This window comes from Pseudorasbora parva, chromosome 15 (genome assembly GCF_024679245.1).
Source record: "Pseudorasbora parva isolate DD20220531a chromosome 15, ASM2467924v1, whole genome shotgun sequence".
NCBI classification, from domain to species: domain Eukaryota; kingdom Metazoa; phylum Chordata; class Actinopteri; order Cypriniformes; family Gobionidae; genus Pseudorasbora; species Pseudorasbora parva.
This window is the reverse complement of record NC_090186.1, coordinates 30,091,429-30,103,755: the sequence shown is the minus strand read 5'-3', so window position 1 is coordinate 30,103,755 and position 12,327 is coordinate 30,091,429. Positions and strand designations below refer to the sequence as shown.

General features: G+C 39.0%; 2 protein-coding genes across 2 annotated transcripts in view; one reads left to right on the top strand and one right to left on the bottom strand.

Moving 5' to 3' along the window:
- Positions 1-7,244, bottom strand: part of snx3 (sorting nexin 3) — a 28,363-nt gene extending 21,119 nt beyond the window's left edge. The window contains exon 1 of the mRNA XM_067417656.1: positions 7,009-7,244. Coding sequence (XP_067273757.1) covers positions 7,009-7,170 — 162 coding nt within the window. The 5' untranslated portion in view covers positions 7,171-7,244. The remainder of the gene's footprint in view (positions 1-7,008) is intronic.
- Positions 7,245-7,720: 476 nt separating this feature from the next.
- afg1lb (AFG1 like ATPase b) overlaps positions 7,721-12,327 on the top strand; it is a 35,117-nt gene continuing 30,510 nt past the window's right edge. The window contains exons 1-5 of the mRNA XM_067417655.1: positions 7,721-7,835; positions 8,736-9,067; positions 11,063-11,114; positions 11,252-11,353; positions 12,024-12,151. Coding sequence (XP_067273756.1) covers positions 7,727-7,835; positions 8,736-9,067; positions 11,063-11,114; positions 11,252-11,353; positions 12,024-12,151 — 723 coding nt within the window. The 5' untranslated portion in view covers positions 7,721-7,726. The remainder of the gene's footprint in view (positions 7,836-8,735; positions 9,068-11,062; positions 11,115-11,251; positions 11,354-12,023; positions 12,152-12,327) is intronic.

Here is a 12,327-nt window from a genome sequence, read left to right as displayed (position 1 = left end):
CGAGACAAACCGCGCACTTCAGGGAATCAATCGATCTGAGCAGATGTTTTCAGTTGAGTCACAATGTAAACATTTCAGTGCCACAGACGTAGCCTACTGATGGCAACATGTTCACTTTCCATAATCGTGGACACAATGTTAAAAAAAAAATCAACTATTTATAAAAGGGTATAAGATATTGCTGTCTGTATCATGCAGTGGGCAAACACAGCTGCAGCTGTACAGCTTACAGTTGTAATCTCATGAGAAATGCCATGCCTGGCAAAGGTTAAAGTTGATTGAATAACTTGTGACATCAACTGGACATTTCGTCACCTTTGTTTCCTTTTGTTTGATTGGTTGAAGCCGTTTTTGTCGCCTCTAGAAAAAAAAAGTAAAAAAAGTAAAAAGTAAAAATGATGAAAAGTAAAAAGTTTTTAGTAAAAAAAAAAAATCGACATCGAAACGGAAAAAATAAATGTCGTTTTTTCGCCTCAGCACATTCGCATTCGGTGTGGAAGCGCTCATTACACAAACAGCTGTTCGGAAAAAAAAAACATTGCGCGAATTATTCGCACGTCAAAATCGCGTCCAGTGTGAAAGGGCCTTAAACTGTACATACATCCAGTGGAGGAACAGAAAGCTTTCGGATTGAATATAAACGATCATAAGCCCTATTCGGATGGGATTAGTTTAACATGGGGAGGTGGGGGTAAAGTAATTTTACCTCAGGACATGCATACACCTACCTAAAGGATTATTAGGAATACCTGTTCAATTTCTCATTAATGCAATTATCTAATCAACCAATCACAAGGCATATGCTTCAATGGATTTAGGGGTGTGGACAATCTCCTGAACTCCAAACTGAATGTCAGAATGGGAAAGAAAGGTGATTTAAGGGGGGGGGGGGACTCCCCAATCATGTCAAAACAATCTCATGTCAATCTTGAGTACCTATAGAGTAGTATTGCATCCTTCATATCTCCAAAAAGTCTTTAGTTTTATTATATTTATAAAAGAAATATAGGCTGTACCGAGTCTTTCCGGAAAAGGAAAGCGACGAGCTAACAGCACAGACATTTGAAGCAGTTTAACTCACCGGCTGCTTCCAAAGCAGGACCGAACCTTTATCGCTGGGACCGCTCCGTCAAAAACACACTTCTTTAGTATGATTTGGTGAAGTCCTGTAACAGCAGTGACTGTGGAAATCCGGGATGTTTTTAAAGCTTCTCGTCATTTCTGCGTTCAAATCGGTTCAAATGCAGCGCTGCCTTCCCGGAATGCTGTGCTGAAGCGTTGAAGTCACCCACAGGAATAAAGTGGAGCGGGAGCGCGGCGCGTCATAAATGTTCACGGACGACTGGATCTGCCCCTGAGCGAGTGTTTATGGGCGTGCATTTCCTCTCTCGCTCTAGTCACACGCGCGTGCACCCTACCGGGAGAAGAGCCAGTACGGCCCATACAAGGACCTTCCGCTCTATTAACGTCAAGCCGACCGAAAAAAATACTCGATACTCGAAAAAAAAAGTCTCACAAACTTGTGAGAAACCAGAAGGAGTATTTTTGACAAAGAAATACTCCATCAAACGTCCAACATTAGTTTTTGAAACTTTGTCTATATTTAGGATGGGAATCCAAGTTTAACAGTGTAAAAAGCTCAGTATGCATGAAACAGCATTTCACCCCCCCTTTAAGCAATTTTGAGCGTGGCATGGCTGTTGGTGCCAGACGGGCCGGTCTGAGTATTTCACAATCTGCTCAGTTACTGGGATTTTCACACACAACCATTTCTAGGGTTTACATAGAATGCTGTTAAAAGGGAAAAACATTCAGCATGCGGCAGTCCTGTGGGTGAAAATGCCTTGTTGATGCTAGAGGTCAGAGGAGAGTGGGCCGACTGATTCAAGCTGATAGAAGAGCAACTTTGACTGAAATAACCACTCGTTACAACCGAGGGATGCAGCAAAGCATTTGTGAAGCCACAACATGAACAACCTTGAGGTGGATGGGCTACAACAGCAGAAGACCCCACCGGGTACCACTCATCTACACTTCAAATAGGAAAAAGAGGCTACAATTTGCACAAGCTCACCAAAATTGGACAGTTGAAGACACTTTTTACCACTGTGCAGGATTCTGGTGGTGGTGTAATGGTGTGGGGGATGTTTTCTTGGCACACCTTAGGCCCCTTAGTGCCAATTGGGCCTTGTTTAAATGCCACTGTCAACTGCAAGATGCTATCCTATCAATATGGGCCAACATTTCTAAAGAATGCTTTAAGCACCTTGTTGAATCAATGCCACATAGAATTAAGGCAGTTCTGAAGGCAAACACAGTATTAGTATTGTGTGTGTGTGTGTGTGTGTGTGTGTGTGTGTGTGTGTGTGTGTGTGTGTGTGTGTGTGTGTGTGTGTGTGTGTGTGTTTTATAAAACAAAACAGTTGGGTCAGGTCTTACCTAGAGCTAAAATAAGTGTTGTGCCTCTAATATGTGCTTTCAATCTTCTTTTTGCTTTAAATGATATGCGGAAAATACTGGAGGTTTGACACTGAGTTGTCCCAACAACTACAACGCAACCGAATGCTTCAAGCCCCTCCATACTCGCAAAACGCATTTAAAAAAAAAAACCTTTTAAACAGGAAATTACGGAATTTTACCGTACATTTTTACAGAGAGTCTATTCCAACGGGATTAGTATTACCCACGGTAATTTTTTACAGAAGGTTAAAGTCTCTGTATTCTTTAATGACATTGTCCGTTATGATTACCAAGATGGCACATTCTGACGGGACTAAAATCACAGAGAACCTCTGGAAATAATTACTTTACCCCCATCTCCCCATGTTAAACTAATCCCGTCCGAATAGGGCTTTAAACTTAGTTCCGAAGATGAATGGAGGTCTTACGGGTGTCGAACTACATTAGGGTAAGAAATTATTGACAGAATTTTAAAAGTGCAATAGGTGATTCTCTACAGAAGTATTTTTGTTATGCTGGTTGAAAGTCTCATTATATGCTGATAGCAATCACTATTTTAAGTGGTCTAAATGAATGATAGTGCTTCCTGTCAGTCAATGTGTGTTTGCATACCACTCCACAGCCTGTTCACGCAGACATCATACGTTATCAGCGCGTTCACGTATGCTGTGTAGACAGAGTGAGAATTGTAGGCAAACAGTTGTTTGCGTTCGTTATTGTAGTAATCCAATGATGTAATCAAATAACGGTGTCTCTGGTCATCTCGCTTCTGGTCTGTGCACGTTCACAAGTTTTGGAGGCTGCGTGGCTTTGAACGACGATTTGCCGATGCTTGCCTTCAATGCTATAGCAGGCTAAAATGAGCATTTTCCAGATTACCTATTGTACCTTTAAAGCCCTATTCGGACGAGATAAGTTTAACATAGGGAGGTGTGGGTAAAGTAATTTTACCTCAGGGCATCTGTAATTAATACTAAATTTTTACACAAGATAAGACAATCTCAGTAAAACTAGCAGAAGTGGGAGGGGTAACTCGCTTCACACACCACAGTAACCTCCTTGTCGTCAAGTGAGTATGACATTGCTTCCTGTTATCACATGAGCAAACGCACAATACAGGTCCTTCTCAAAAAATTAGCATATTTAATCCGACCAATAAAAGAAAAGTGTTTTTAATACAAAAAAAGTCAACCTTCAAATTATTATGTTCAGTTATGCACTCAATACTTGGTCAGGAATCCTTTTGCAGAAATGACTGCTTCAATGCAGCGTGGCATGGAGGCGATCAGCCTGTGGCACTGCTGAGGTGTGATGGAGGCCCAGGATGCTTCGATAGCGGCCTTAAGCTCATCCAGAGTGTTAGGTCTTGCGTCTCTCAACATTCTCTTCACAATATCCCACAGATTCTCTATGGGGTTCAGGTCAGGAGAGTTGGCAGGCCAATTGAGCACAGTAATACCATGGTCAGTAAACCATTTAGCAGTGTTTTTGGCACTGTGAGCAGGTGCCAGGTCGCGCTGAAAAATGAAATAATCTCCATAAAGCTTTTCAGCAGATGGAAGCATGAAGTGCTCCAAAATCTCCTGATAGCTATCTGCATTGACCCTGCCCTTGATAAACACAGTGGAAGAACACCAGCAGCTGACATGGCACCCCAGACCATCACGGACTGTGGGTACTTGACACTGGACTTCAGGCATTTTGGCATTTCCCTCTCCCCAGTCTTCCTCCAGACTCTGGCACCTTGATTTCCGAATGACATGCAAAATTTGCTTTCATCCGAAAAAAGTACTTTGGACCACTGAGCAACAGTCCAGTGCTGCTTCTCTGTAGCCCAAAAGTGTCTTGACCTGGGGAATGCGGCACCTGTAGCCCATTTCCTGCACACGCCTGTGCACGGTGGCTCTGGATGTTTCTACTCCAGACTCAGTCCACTGCTTCCGCAGGTCCCCCAAGGTCTGGAATTGGTCCTTCTCCACAATCTTTCTCAGGGTCCGGTCACCTCTTCTCGTTGTGCAGTGTTTTTTGCCACACTTTTTCCTTCCCACAGACTTCCGACTGAGGTGCCTTGATACAGCACTCTGGGAACAGCCTACTCGTTCAGAAATTTCTTTCTGTGTCTTACCCTCTCGCTTGAGGGTGTCAATAATGGCCTTCTGGACAGCAGTCAGGTCGGCAGTCTTACCCATGATTGCGGTTTTGAGTAATGAACCAGGCTGGAAGTTTTTAAAAGCCAAAGGAATCTTTTGCAGGTGTTTAGTGTTAATTAATTGATTCAGATGATTAGGTTAATAGCTCCTTTAAAGAAAACCTTTTCATGATATGCTAATATTTTGAGATTTTTACCATATTAATGTTGGAGATTAGCCAAAAAAGAGGTTTGCACGCTATTTGGGCTGTCAGTCATTTTTCTGTCGTAAGGTGCATTCCATACATAACAGCACACACACACACACACACACACACACACACACACACACACACACACACACACACACACACACACACACACACACACACACACACACACACACACACACACACACACACACACACACACACACACACACACACACACACACACACACACACACACACACACACACACACACACACACACACACACACACCCTTCAGTAGGAAAATGGAAACTGCAAAAGAGATGACGTGTCGTGCCTTTCTAAATTTCTTCTAACATTCCAAATAATTTGGAGAGTCAGTGCAAATATCAGAATTCGGCAAGCAGATTCATGTCTTAGGAATGACGCGTGTAAGTGTGGGAAATTTTGCAATAAACTATTTACTTCCAATGAATTTTATGACGAGACAAATCCTTGAAACATGCAAGAAAATAAATTCTGGGTAAAGGGATAGTTCACCCAAAAATGAAAATTAGCCCATGATTTACCCACCCTCAAGTCATCCTAGAGTGCATATGACATTCTTCTTTCAGACAAATATAATTGAAGTTAAAAATCCTGGCACTTCCAAGCTTTATATTGGCAGTAAATGGCTGTTTCTGTCCATAAAAAATCCCATAAAAGTGCATCTATCCATCATAAAAGTAATCCACACAGATCAAAAATATCCATATTTCAAACTGTAATCTCTAAATTCAGCTAACTATTGTATGCGCCTCACGAGAGACTGGCGTACCAGCTTATGATGCTGGACGGGCATAGTGTAAGTTCTGGTGATGAACGTGGAAACGCCAAGGATATAGCAAAACAAAATATATATTTTCACCGGAGCGTCCTACGTCATAGTACAGAATGGCATCTCCCGTGAGATTACAGTTTGTAAAGTTTTAAATATGGATATTTTCCTATTACAAACACACCAGTTAACTTTAAAACGCCTCTATTAACCCAGCAGAGCCTGGTTAGGAAGTTTATGATGAATAGATGCACTTTAATGGACTTCTAAAAAAAAGAAACAGTCATTCAATGCCATTATAAAGCTTGGAAGAGCCAGGACATTTTTTTTTAAAATTTTAACTCTGATTGTATTCGTCTGAATGAAGAATGTCATATACACATAGGATGGCTTAAGGCGGGTGAGTAAATCATGGGCTAATTTTCATTTTTGGGTGAACTATACCTTTAAGAACAAAGAATAAATAAATAAATAAAGCCTTTTAACAAGCAAACTGAAAGGTTTCACTTGGTAAAGATGATGTGCAAAGTACTTATAGACACCTAATGTTAACCAGGTTCGTCATTATCATTATAAGCACCATTATCTTGGCCTTGCACAAAGGGGTGTAACTTAGTCACACAAACTATCAACTTGAAATCTAACTGCTTGAAACACTTGTCTCAAAACTCTGCTTATATTCATGCCATTGTAGACATCCCTACTAAACTAAACACTCTAGTCTAGTGCACAACACAAGTTAGTTGATCATTACAGAGTCAGGCTTACAAAGGTATTAAGGTCAGTGTCAATAGAAATAATTAAAGGGACAGTTTACAAAAAAAGGTTTACAAAAAATCTGACATTATTTACTACTCATTTTTGTTCCAAACCTGTAAGATTTTAGTTCTTGTTAATGAACACAGAAGAAAAAAAGATGTTAGGCAAAATGTTAAGTACTGACAGTTTCAGTCACCTGTCACTTCCAATGGATCTGATTTCTATAAGTTACAATGAAAGTGAATTGAATGACAAGCCTCGGATACATTTCCTTTTGTGTTAGACAGAAGAAAGAAAGTTATATGGGTTTGCTAAACATGAGGGTCTGTAAATAATGGCATTCGTTAACTATTCCGAGCACCTAACCAGAGATTCGCTGGCCCTTTGCTAAATCAAAATAAAGACGAAAACAGTTGCGTTGTCATGGAAATATTTAACAAGCCATCAAGTTCTACAAAGTTACCTGAACGCACGAGTAAACGGAAGTCGTGGTATTATTAACAGAACTGAACAACACTGTGTCTTAACTGTGATCTATACCATTAGTACTCCCTTTAATCGTATTAAGAGTGTATGTAAGCATCAGTAAGATCAGTGTGTGATGGTCTGATCAGGCCAGCATTGGCTGCTCACCTTCAGTCTGATCTCATATGTCGTGAACCTGTTCCGACCGACGCCAACCGTCTCGGGATTGGCAACATCAATCTCTAGAAAATTACTCGGCGGCCCATATGCATCGTTCAGGTTTTGTGGTTTAGTATACAGTCTTCTCGTATCTGCTATGGCCTCAGCCATCGCTTCCCGTTACAGTTTTGAGCAAACAAGCAGCTATCGATTGCACTTCCGATCAGCTGAGGAACAGCTGACATGTGACATACCAACACGGTCACGTGGCAATATCCTTGGGCTTTGATTGGATAAAAGCTGCCCTTGTGTTACTGCACATATGTGAAGTTGAGAACGTTATAGGTTATTATAAATGACTATTTATAACCTTCCGTAGAGTTATGCCTAACGTTTATTCAGTCATGTGCCAATTGTGATTTGTTAAGTGTTATTAAAGCAAGTAGCCTACAGTCCACGTTTTTAACATTTGAATATGTGCTAAATGAAAACCTTCTCCAGAATAACATTTTGCATTTATTTAAGGAAAATATATCATTTTGATTGCGTCTAAGTAATTTATATTTATAAAGATATATTTCTTATGTAATGTAACGTGCTTGATATATTACATGTATCTTATGTGATTTATTTTTAATTCCGAAAGAATAATGCAGCAGTTGACTGTAACAGGATATCAAGGTGTCAGTGTACGGAGCTAAATAAAGTTATTTCGTTTTGAATCAACATGGCGGCATACGTGTCGCGGTTGTCAAAGAGATGTATTTTAAGATTTATATTCGAAAAGACAAGTTTGTCGAAAGGAGTTTGGTGTGAAGTGTTGAAGGCAGGTAGAGGTGAGCACAAACATTCTACTGTCATATGGTCAGTGCCGATAACACGTGAAAGCAAAACACCGGGAAATCATTTACGTCATAATTCTGTAGAGAAAGACTGGTCAAGTGATACGTTATGTAGGCTACAATACAATCTGTTATATGAGATTATTATTACTTTTATAATAAAAATAATAATATGAGTATTATCATTATTATTTTAAAAGTAATACTCACGTTTTAGAACAGATTAACTTTATTTTCTTGCAATATAATGTGCAGTACACAACCCATTTCTTACATTTTAAGTCTTCTAAGTTGTTTATATATATATATATATATATATATATATATATATATATATATATATATATATATATATATATATATATATATATATATATGTATATATATGTGTGTGTGTGTGTGTGTGTGTGTGTATCAATTGTTCCTTTCTAAGGCAGTATGACTTTTTTGAAGTCAAGTTTTTGATTAAATTATTAAACATTTTATTATTAAAAATGAAAGTCATCGTTTACTCGAGCTAAAATTGTAAAATCCAAACGTGTACTGTATGTCATTCTTTCTTTCGTGGAACACAAAAGGAGATGTTTGACAGAAAGCTATTCACTGTCTGTAGTCATTTCTTTTCCCATAGTCTTTTTCTTCATGGATCTGTCCATGCAATGCAATGCCTACTGTTGTTGTTTTTTTTCAAGAAAAAAACTTCTCACACATACAGTAATAGCTGTGTTGTGAATCTATTATTGCATTTATCAAGTGAAACATGCTACCTATTCAACTTGATTTGAATTATTTATGAATTATTAAATCTATTATGTGATACAAGCGCTAAAATATTTCTTAATAGATACATGTCAAATGTTTTTTCTTTGTCATGTTATATTTTTCTTTCTTAAGGGTGTTCAACGTTATCTGTGGGACAAACTACACCAGCACCTTGGTCTGCCCGTGTCGGACTCGTCCGCCACTATGACAGCCTTGTCCACTCCGGTTCGCTGCGAGAGGACACTCAACAGAGAGCTGCACTTCTTCAATTAGAACAGTTAAACAGAGTGATGACCGACTATACCAACATCCCTATTCCTCGACCTAAAGACTGTTCACAGAGTCAACCCACCTCAGAGCTGGAGAATAAAGTAAAATCAAGCGAAGATGGAATAAAACTTTGCAGTCCTAAAGAAAATTTGTCACATGAAAAAGAAGCCAGAGATGTTAATGAAATGCGGGAGGTATGGTTTGTTTGTGCCAAACTGAGCAGTGCATTCTGTCAATGTTTACAGTGAAGAAAAAACTTCAGTCAGACCCCAGCACTTACACTGGGCCAGTGCCTAATTTGCTGTGGGCCTGTTATTTGTAGGTCAAAGCAGCTTCAGCCTGTTAGTGGGGGTGGAGAGTGGGAGGAAAGACCAGACCAGGCACTTGCTTGATCACAGCACAGCCCCCTACTGAGTCAGGACACCCCACCTATCCCTCTTTTCAGTAATGAGGGGTCCCCATTGTCTGGGAGAGAGATTCCCAGCTCTACTTTTAATGTGGGGAAATAAACACAAACATGTACAGTGATGTGCTCTAGTCTTGATTATTTAGGGCAAAAAGGGGTGAATTAATCATGCACATGCAAGTGATGAATGAATTTATTCTTAATAACTTTATCACTTATTATATTGAGCAAAGTTATGATAAAAAAAATAAAATGGAAATCTAATCCAAAGTCATTGTTTATCTTAAGCATTACCAGAGCAAAAAACAGTTCATTTCTTGAGTTGAAGAGAGTGGACAACAGAGCCGTTTTTACCTAAGAGTGTTGGCATGTGAACTTTTTCCCTTTGGCTGCGTCCTGTGAAAGTGTAGAGCATGACTCCACCTTGTGGACCCGTCCCTGACAATGCCTGTGTCTTTCTCGCTCAGTGTCTTCACTGTGTTTGTCCACTCTACCATGACTGGACCACTGCCACCAGCCACAATAACGAGCTACAGAGTTCTGGAAGTCAGTGAGAAGTCACACGCTGTCATCCAAGAACGCTGCACCTCACTGCTCAAACAGCATTCACCCCCCGGAAAAAATCAGTGAGGTTAAGGTGAATACGGGGATAAGGCTGTTGGCTCTCTGTCTTTCTTGAATAATCAATTGTCCGCAGCCACAGACAGTTCTGGGCTGGCTCATCAAGCGCTTTGTATTCTTTGTACAACTTGAAAGTTGAATGCATTGCAAATATTGTTTGGAAACTTTAAGTCAAGCAGATTCTTATTCAGCCAAGGGTTACCTGAAAATGTATTCCTTTTTTCCAAAGCAAACCTCAGGATGTTTTTATGATATGCATTGGTTTTATGATTTGAGTTATGTAGGCTAAAATGTGCTGACTTAAAGGGTTAGTTCACACAAAAATTAACTTTCTGTCATTATTTACTCACCCTAATGTCGTTCCACACCCGTAAGACCTCCGTTCATCTTCTGAACACAGTTTAAGATATTTTATATTTAGTCCGAGACCATATGCAAGTGTATGCACACTATACTGTCCATGTCCAAAAAGGGAATAAAAACATCACCAAAGTAGTCCATATGTGACATCAGTTGGTTAATTAGAATCTCTTGAAGCATTGAAAATACATTTTGGTCCAAAAATAACAAAAACTACGACTTTATTCAGCATTGTGTTCTCTTCCGTGTTTGTTTTCAAGCCTCAAATAAAGATTTGAACGGTTATGAATCAGTGTATTGATTCATGATTTGCATTCATCGCCAATGTCACGTGATTTCAGCAGTTTAGCAGTTTGACATGCGATCCGAATCATGAATCGATACGCTGATTCATGACCGTTTGAATCTTTATTTGAGGATTGAAAACAAACCCGGAAGAGAAGACAATGCTGAATAAAGTCATAGTTTTTGCTATTTTTGGACCAAAATGTATTTTCGATGCTTCAAGAGATTCTAATGAACCAACTGATGTCACAAATGGACTACTTTGATGAGGTTTTTATTCCCTTTCTGGACATGGACAGTACAGTGTGCATACAGCTCTCGGTCTAAATATAAAATATCTTAAACTGTGTTCTGAAGATGAACGGAGGTCTTACGGGTGTGGAATGACATTAGGGCGAGTCATTAATGACATTAATTTCATTTTTGGGTGTACTAAACCTTTAACCCTTTAAGCAAACAAGCTTTTTGAAGCATTAAAGATGATTATATTCATCTTCAGCTATTATTTATTTTACAGGAGTCCCCCAAGCCACACACCCCCCACGGTTACTATATTCATGGTGATGTTGGTAAGTTTCATTTTTAGCCACAGCAACAAAAAGAGTAATTTTAAGCATGCTTATATTGAGTTTGGATGGACTAGACTGGACTTTACATTGGAGAGGCCATTAATGCTTATTCTATTTGTCCCTTTTATAATCAACAGGCACTGGAAAAACCATGCTGATGGATCTTTTTTACTCATTTGTGGAAAACAAAAGAAAAACGAGGGTTCATTTCAATGGATTCATGTTAGATGTACATAGAAGTAAGTTCTAACTAACTAAGGTCTAACCAGGGTGGCTTGTTTTTAAATGTGTGGATACATGAAAGTTTCTCAGACACGGGACTGTTGTCATATGCACTACTATTCAAAAGATTGGGGTTGGTAAGATTTATAACTGTTTTTGAAAGAAGTCTCTTGCACTCACCCAGGCTTCATTTATTTGATACAGTAAAAAAGTAGTAATATTGTGAAATATTATTACAATTTGAAATAACTGTTCTATTTTGATATATTTGATGGCACAGCTGAATTTTCAGCATCATTACTCCAGTCTTTGGTGTCACATGATCCTTCAGAAATCATTCTGATATGCTGATTCGCTACACAAGAAAAAAATCTTATCAGAGTTGAAAATGGTTGTGCTGATTAATATTCAGTGTTCCTTGTTGAATAGAAAGTTCAAAAGAATATTTATCTGAAATTTAAGTATACTGTGACAATATAAATGTCTTTAATTTTTGATAAATTTGATCTATCTTTGTTAAATACTGACAAATTATTTGTACAAGTAGCTAACTTATATACATTTTCATGTTTGAATAGCAATTAACATAAATAACAGCATAACATAGAGATCAAAGTTGGTTTTCATTTAAGTTTTGAGATCATTTGCCTTTATTTGGATTGATTTTAATCTGTGTATTCCATTCAGGGATCCACAAACTGAAACTGAGCCTGCCAAAGCGACGGCTCGGTAAAATGACAACGTATGACCCCATCTTTCCGGTTGCCGTGGAGATCGCTGAGGAAACCTGTCTCATATGCTTTGATGAGTTTCAGGTGAGGGCAAGAGTTGGGAAATTGAGAGGGTGAAGATTTAGTAAAATTGTTGAAAGATTTCTAAGCAATTTGCAATTTAATACACAATCACTGTGTGCATGGGCGAGAGGAATAATGTGAGCCACATAAATCTCAAATATGCAGCTGTAAGTGAGTATCAGCATGCTGTTGGTATG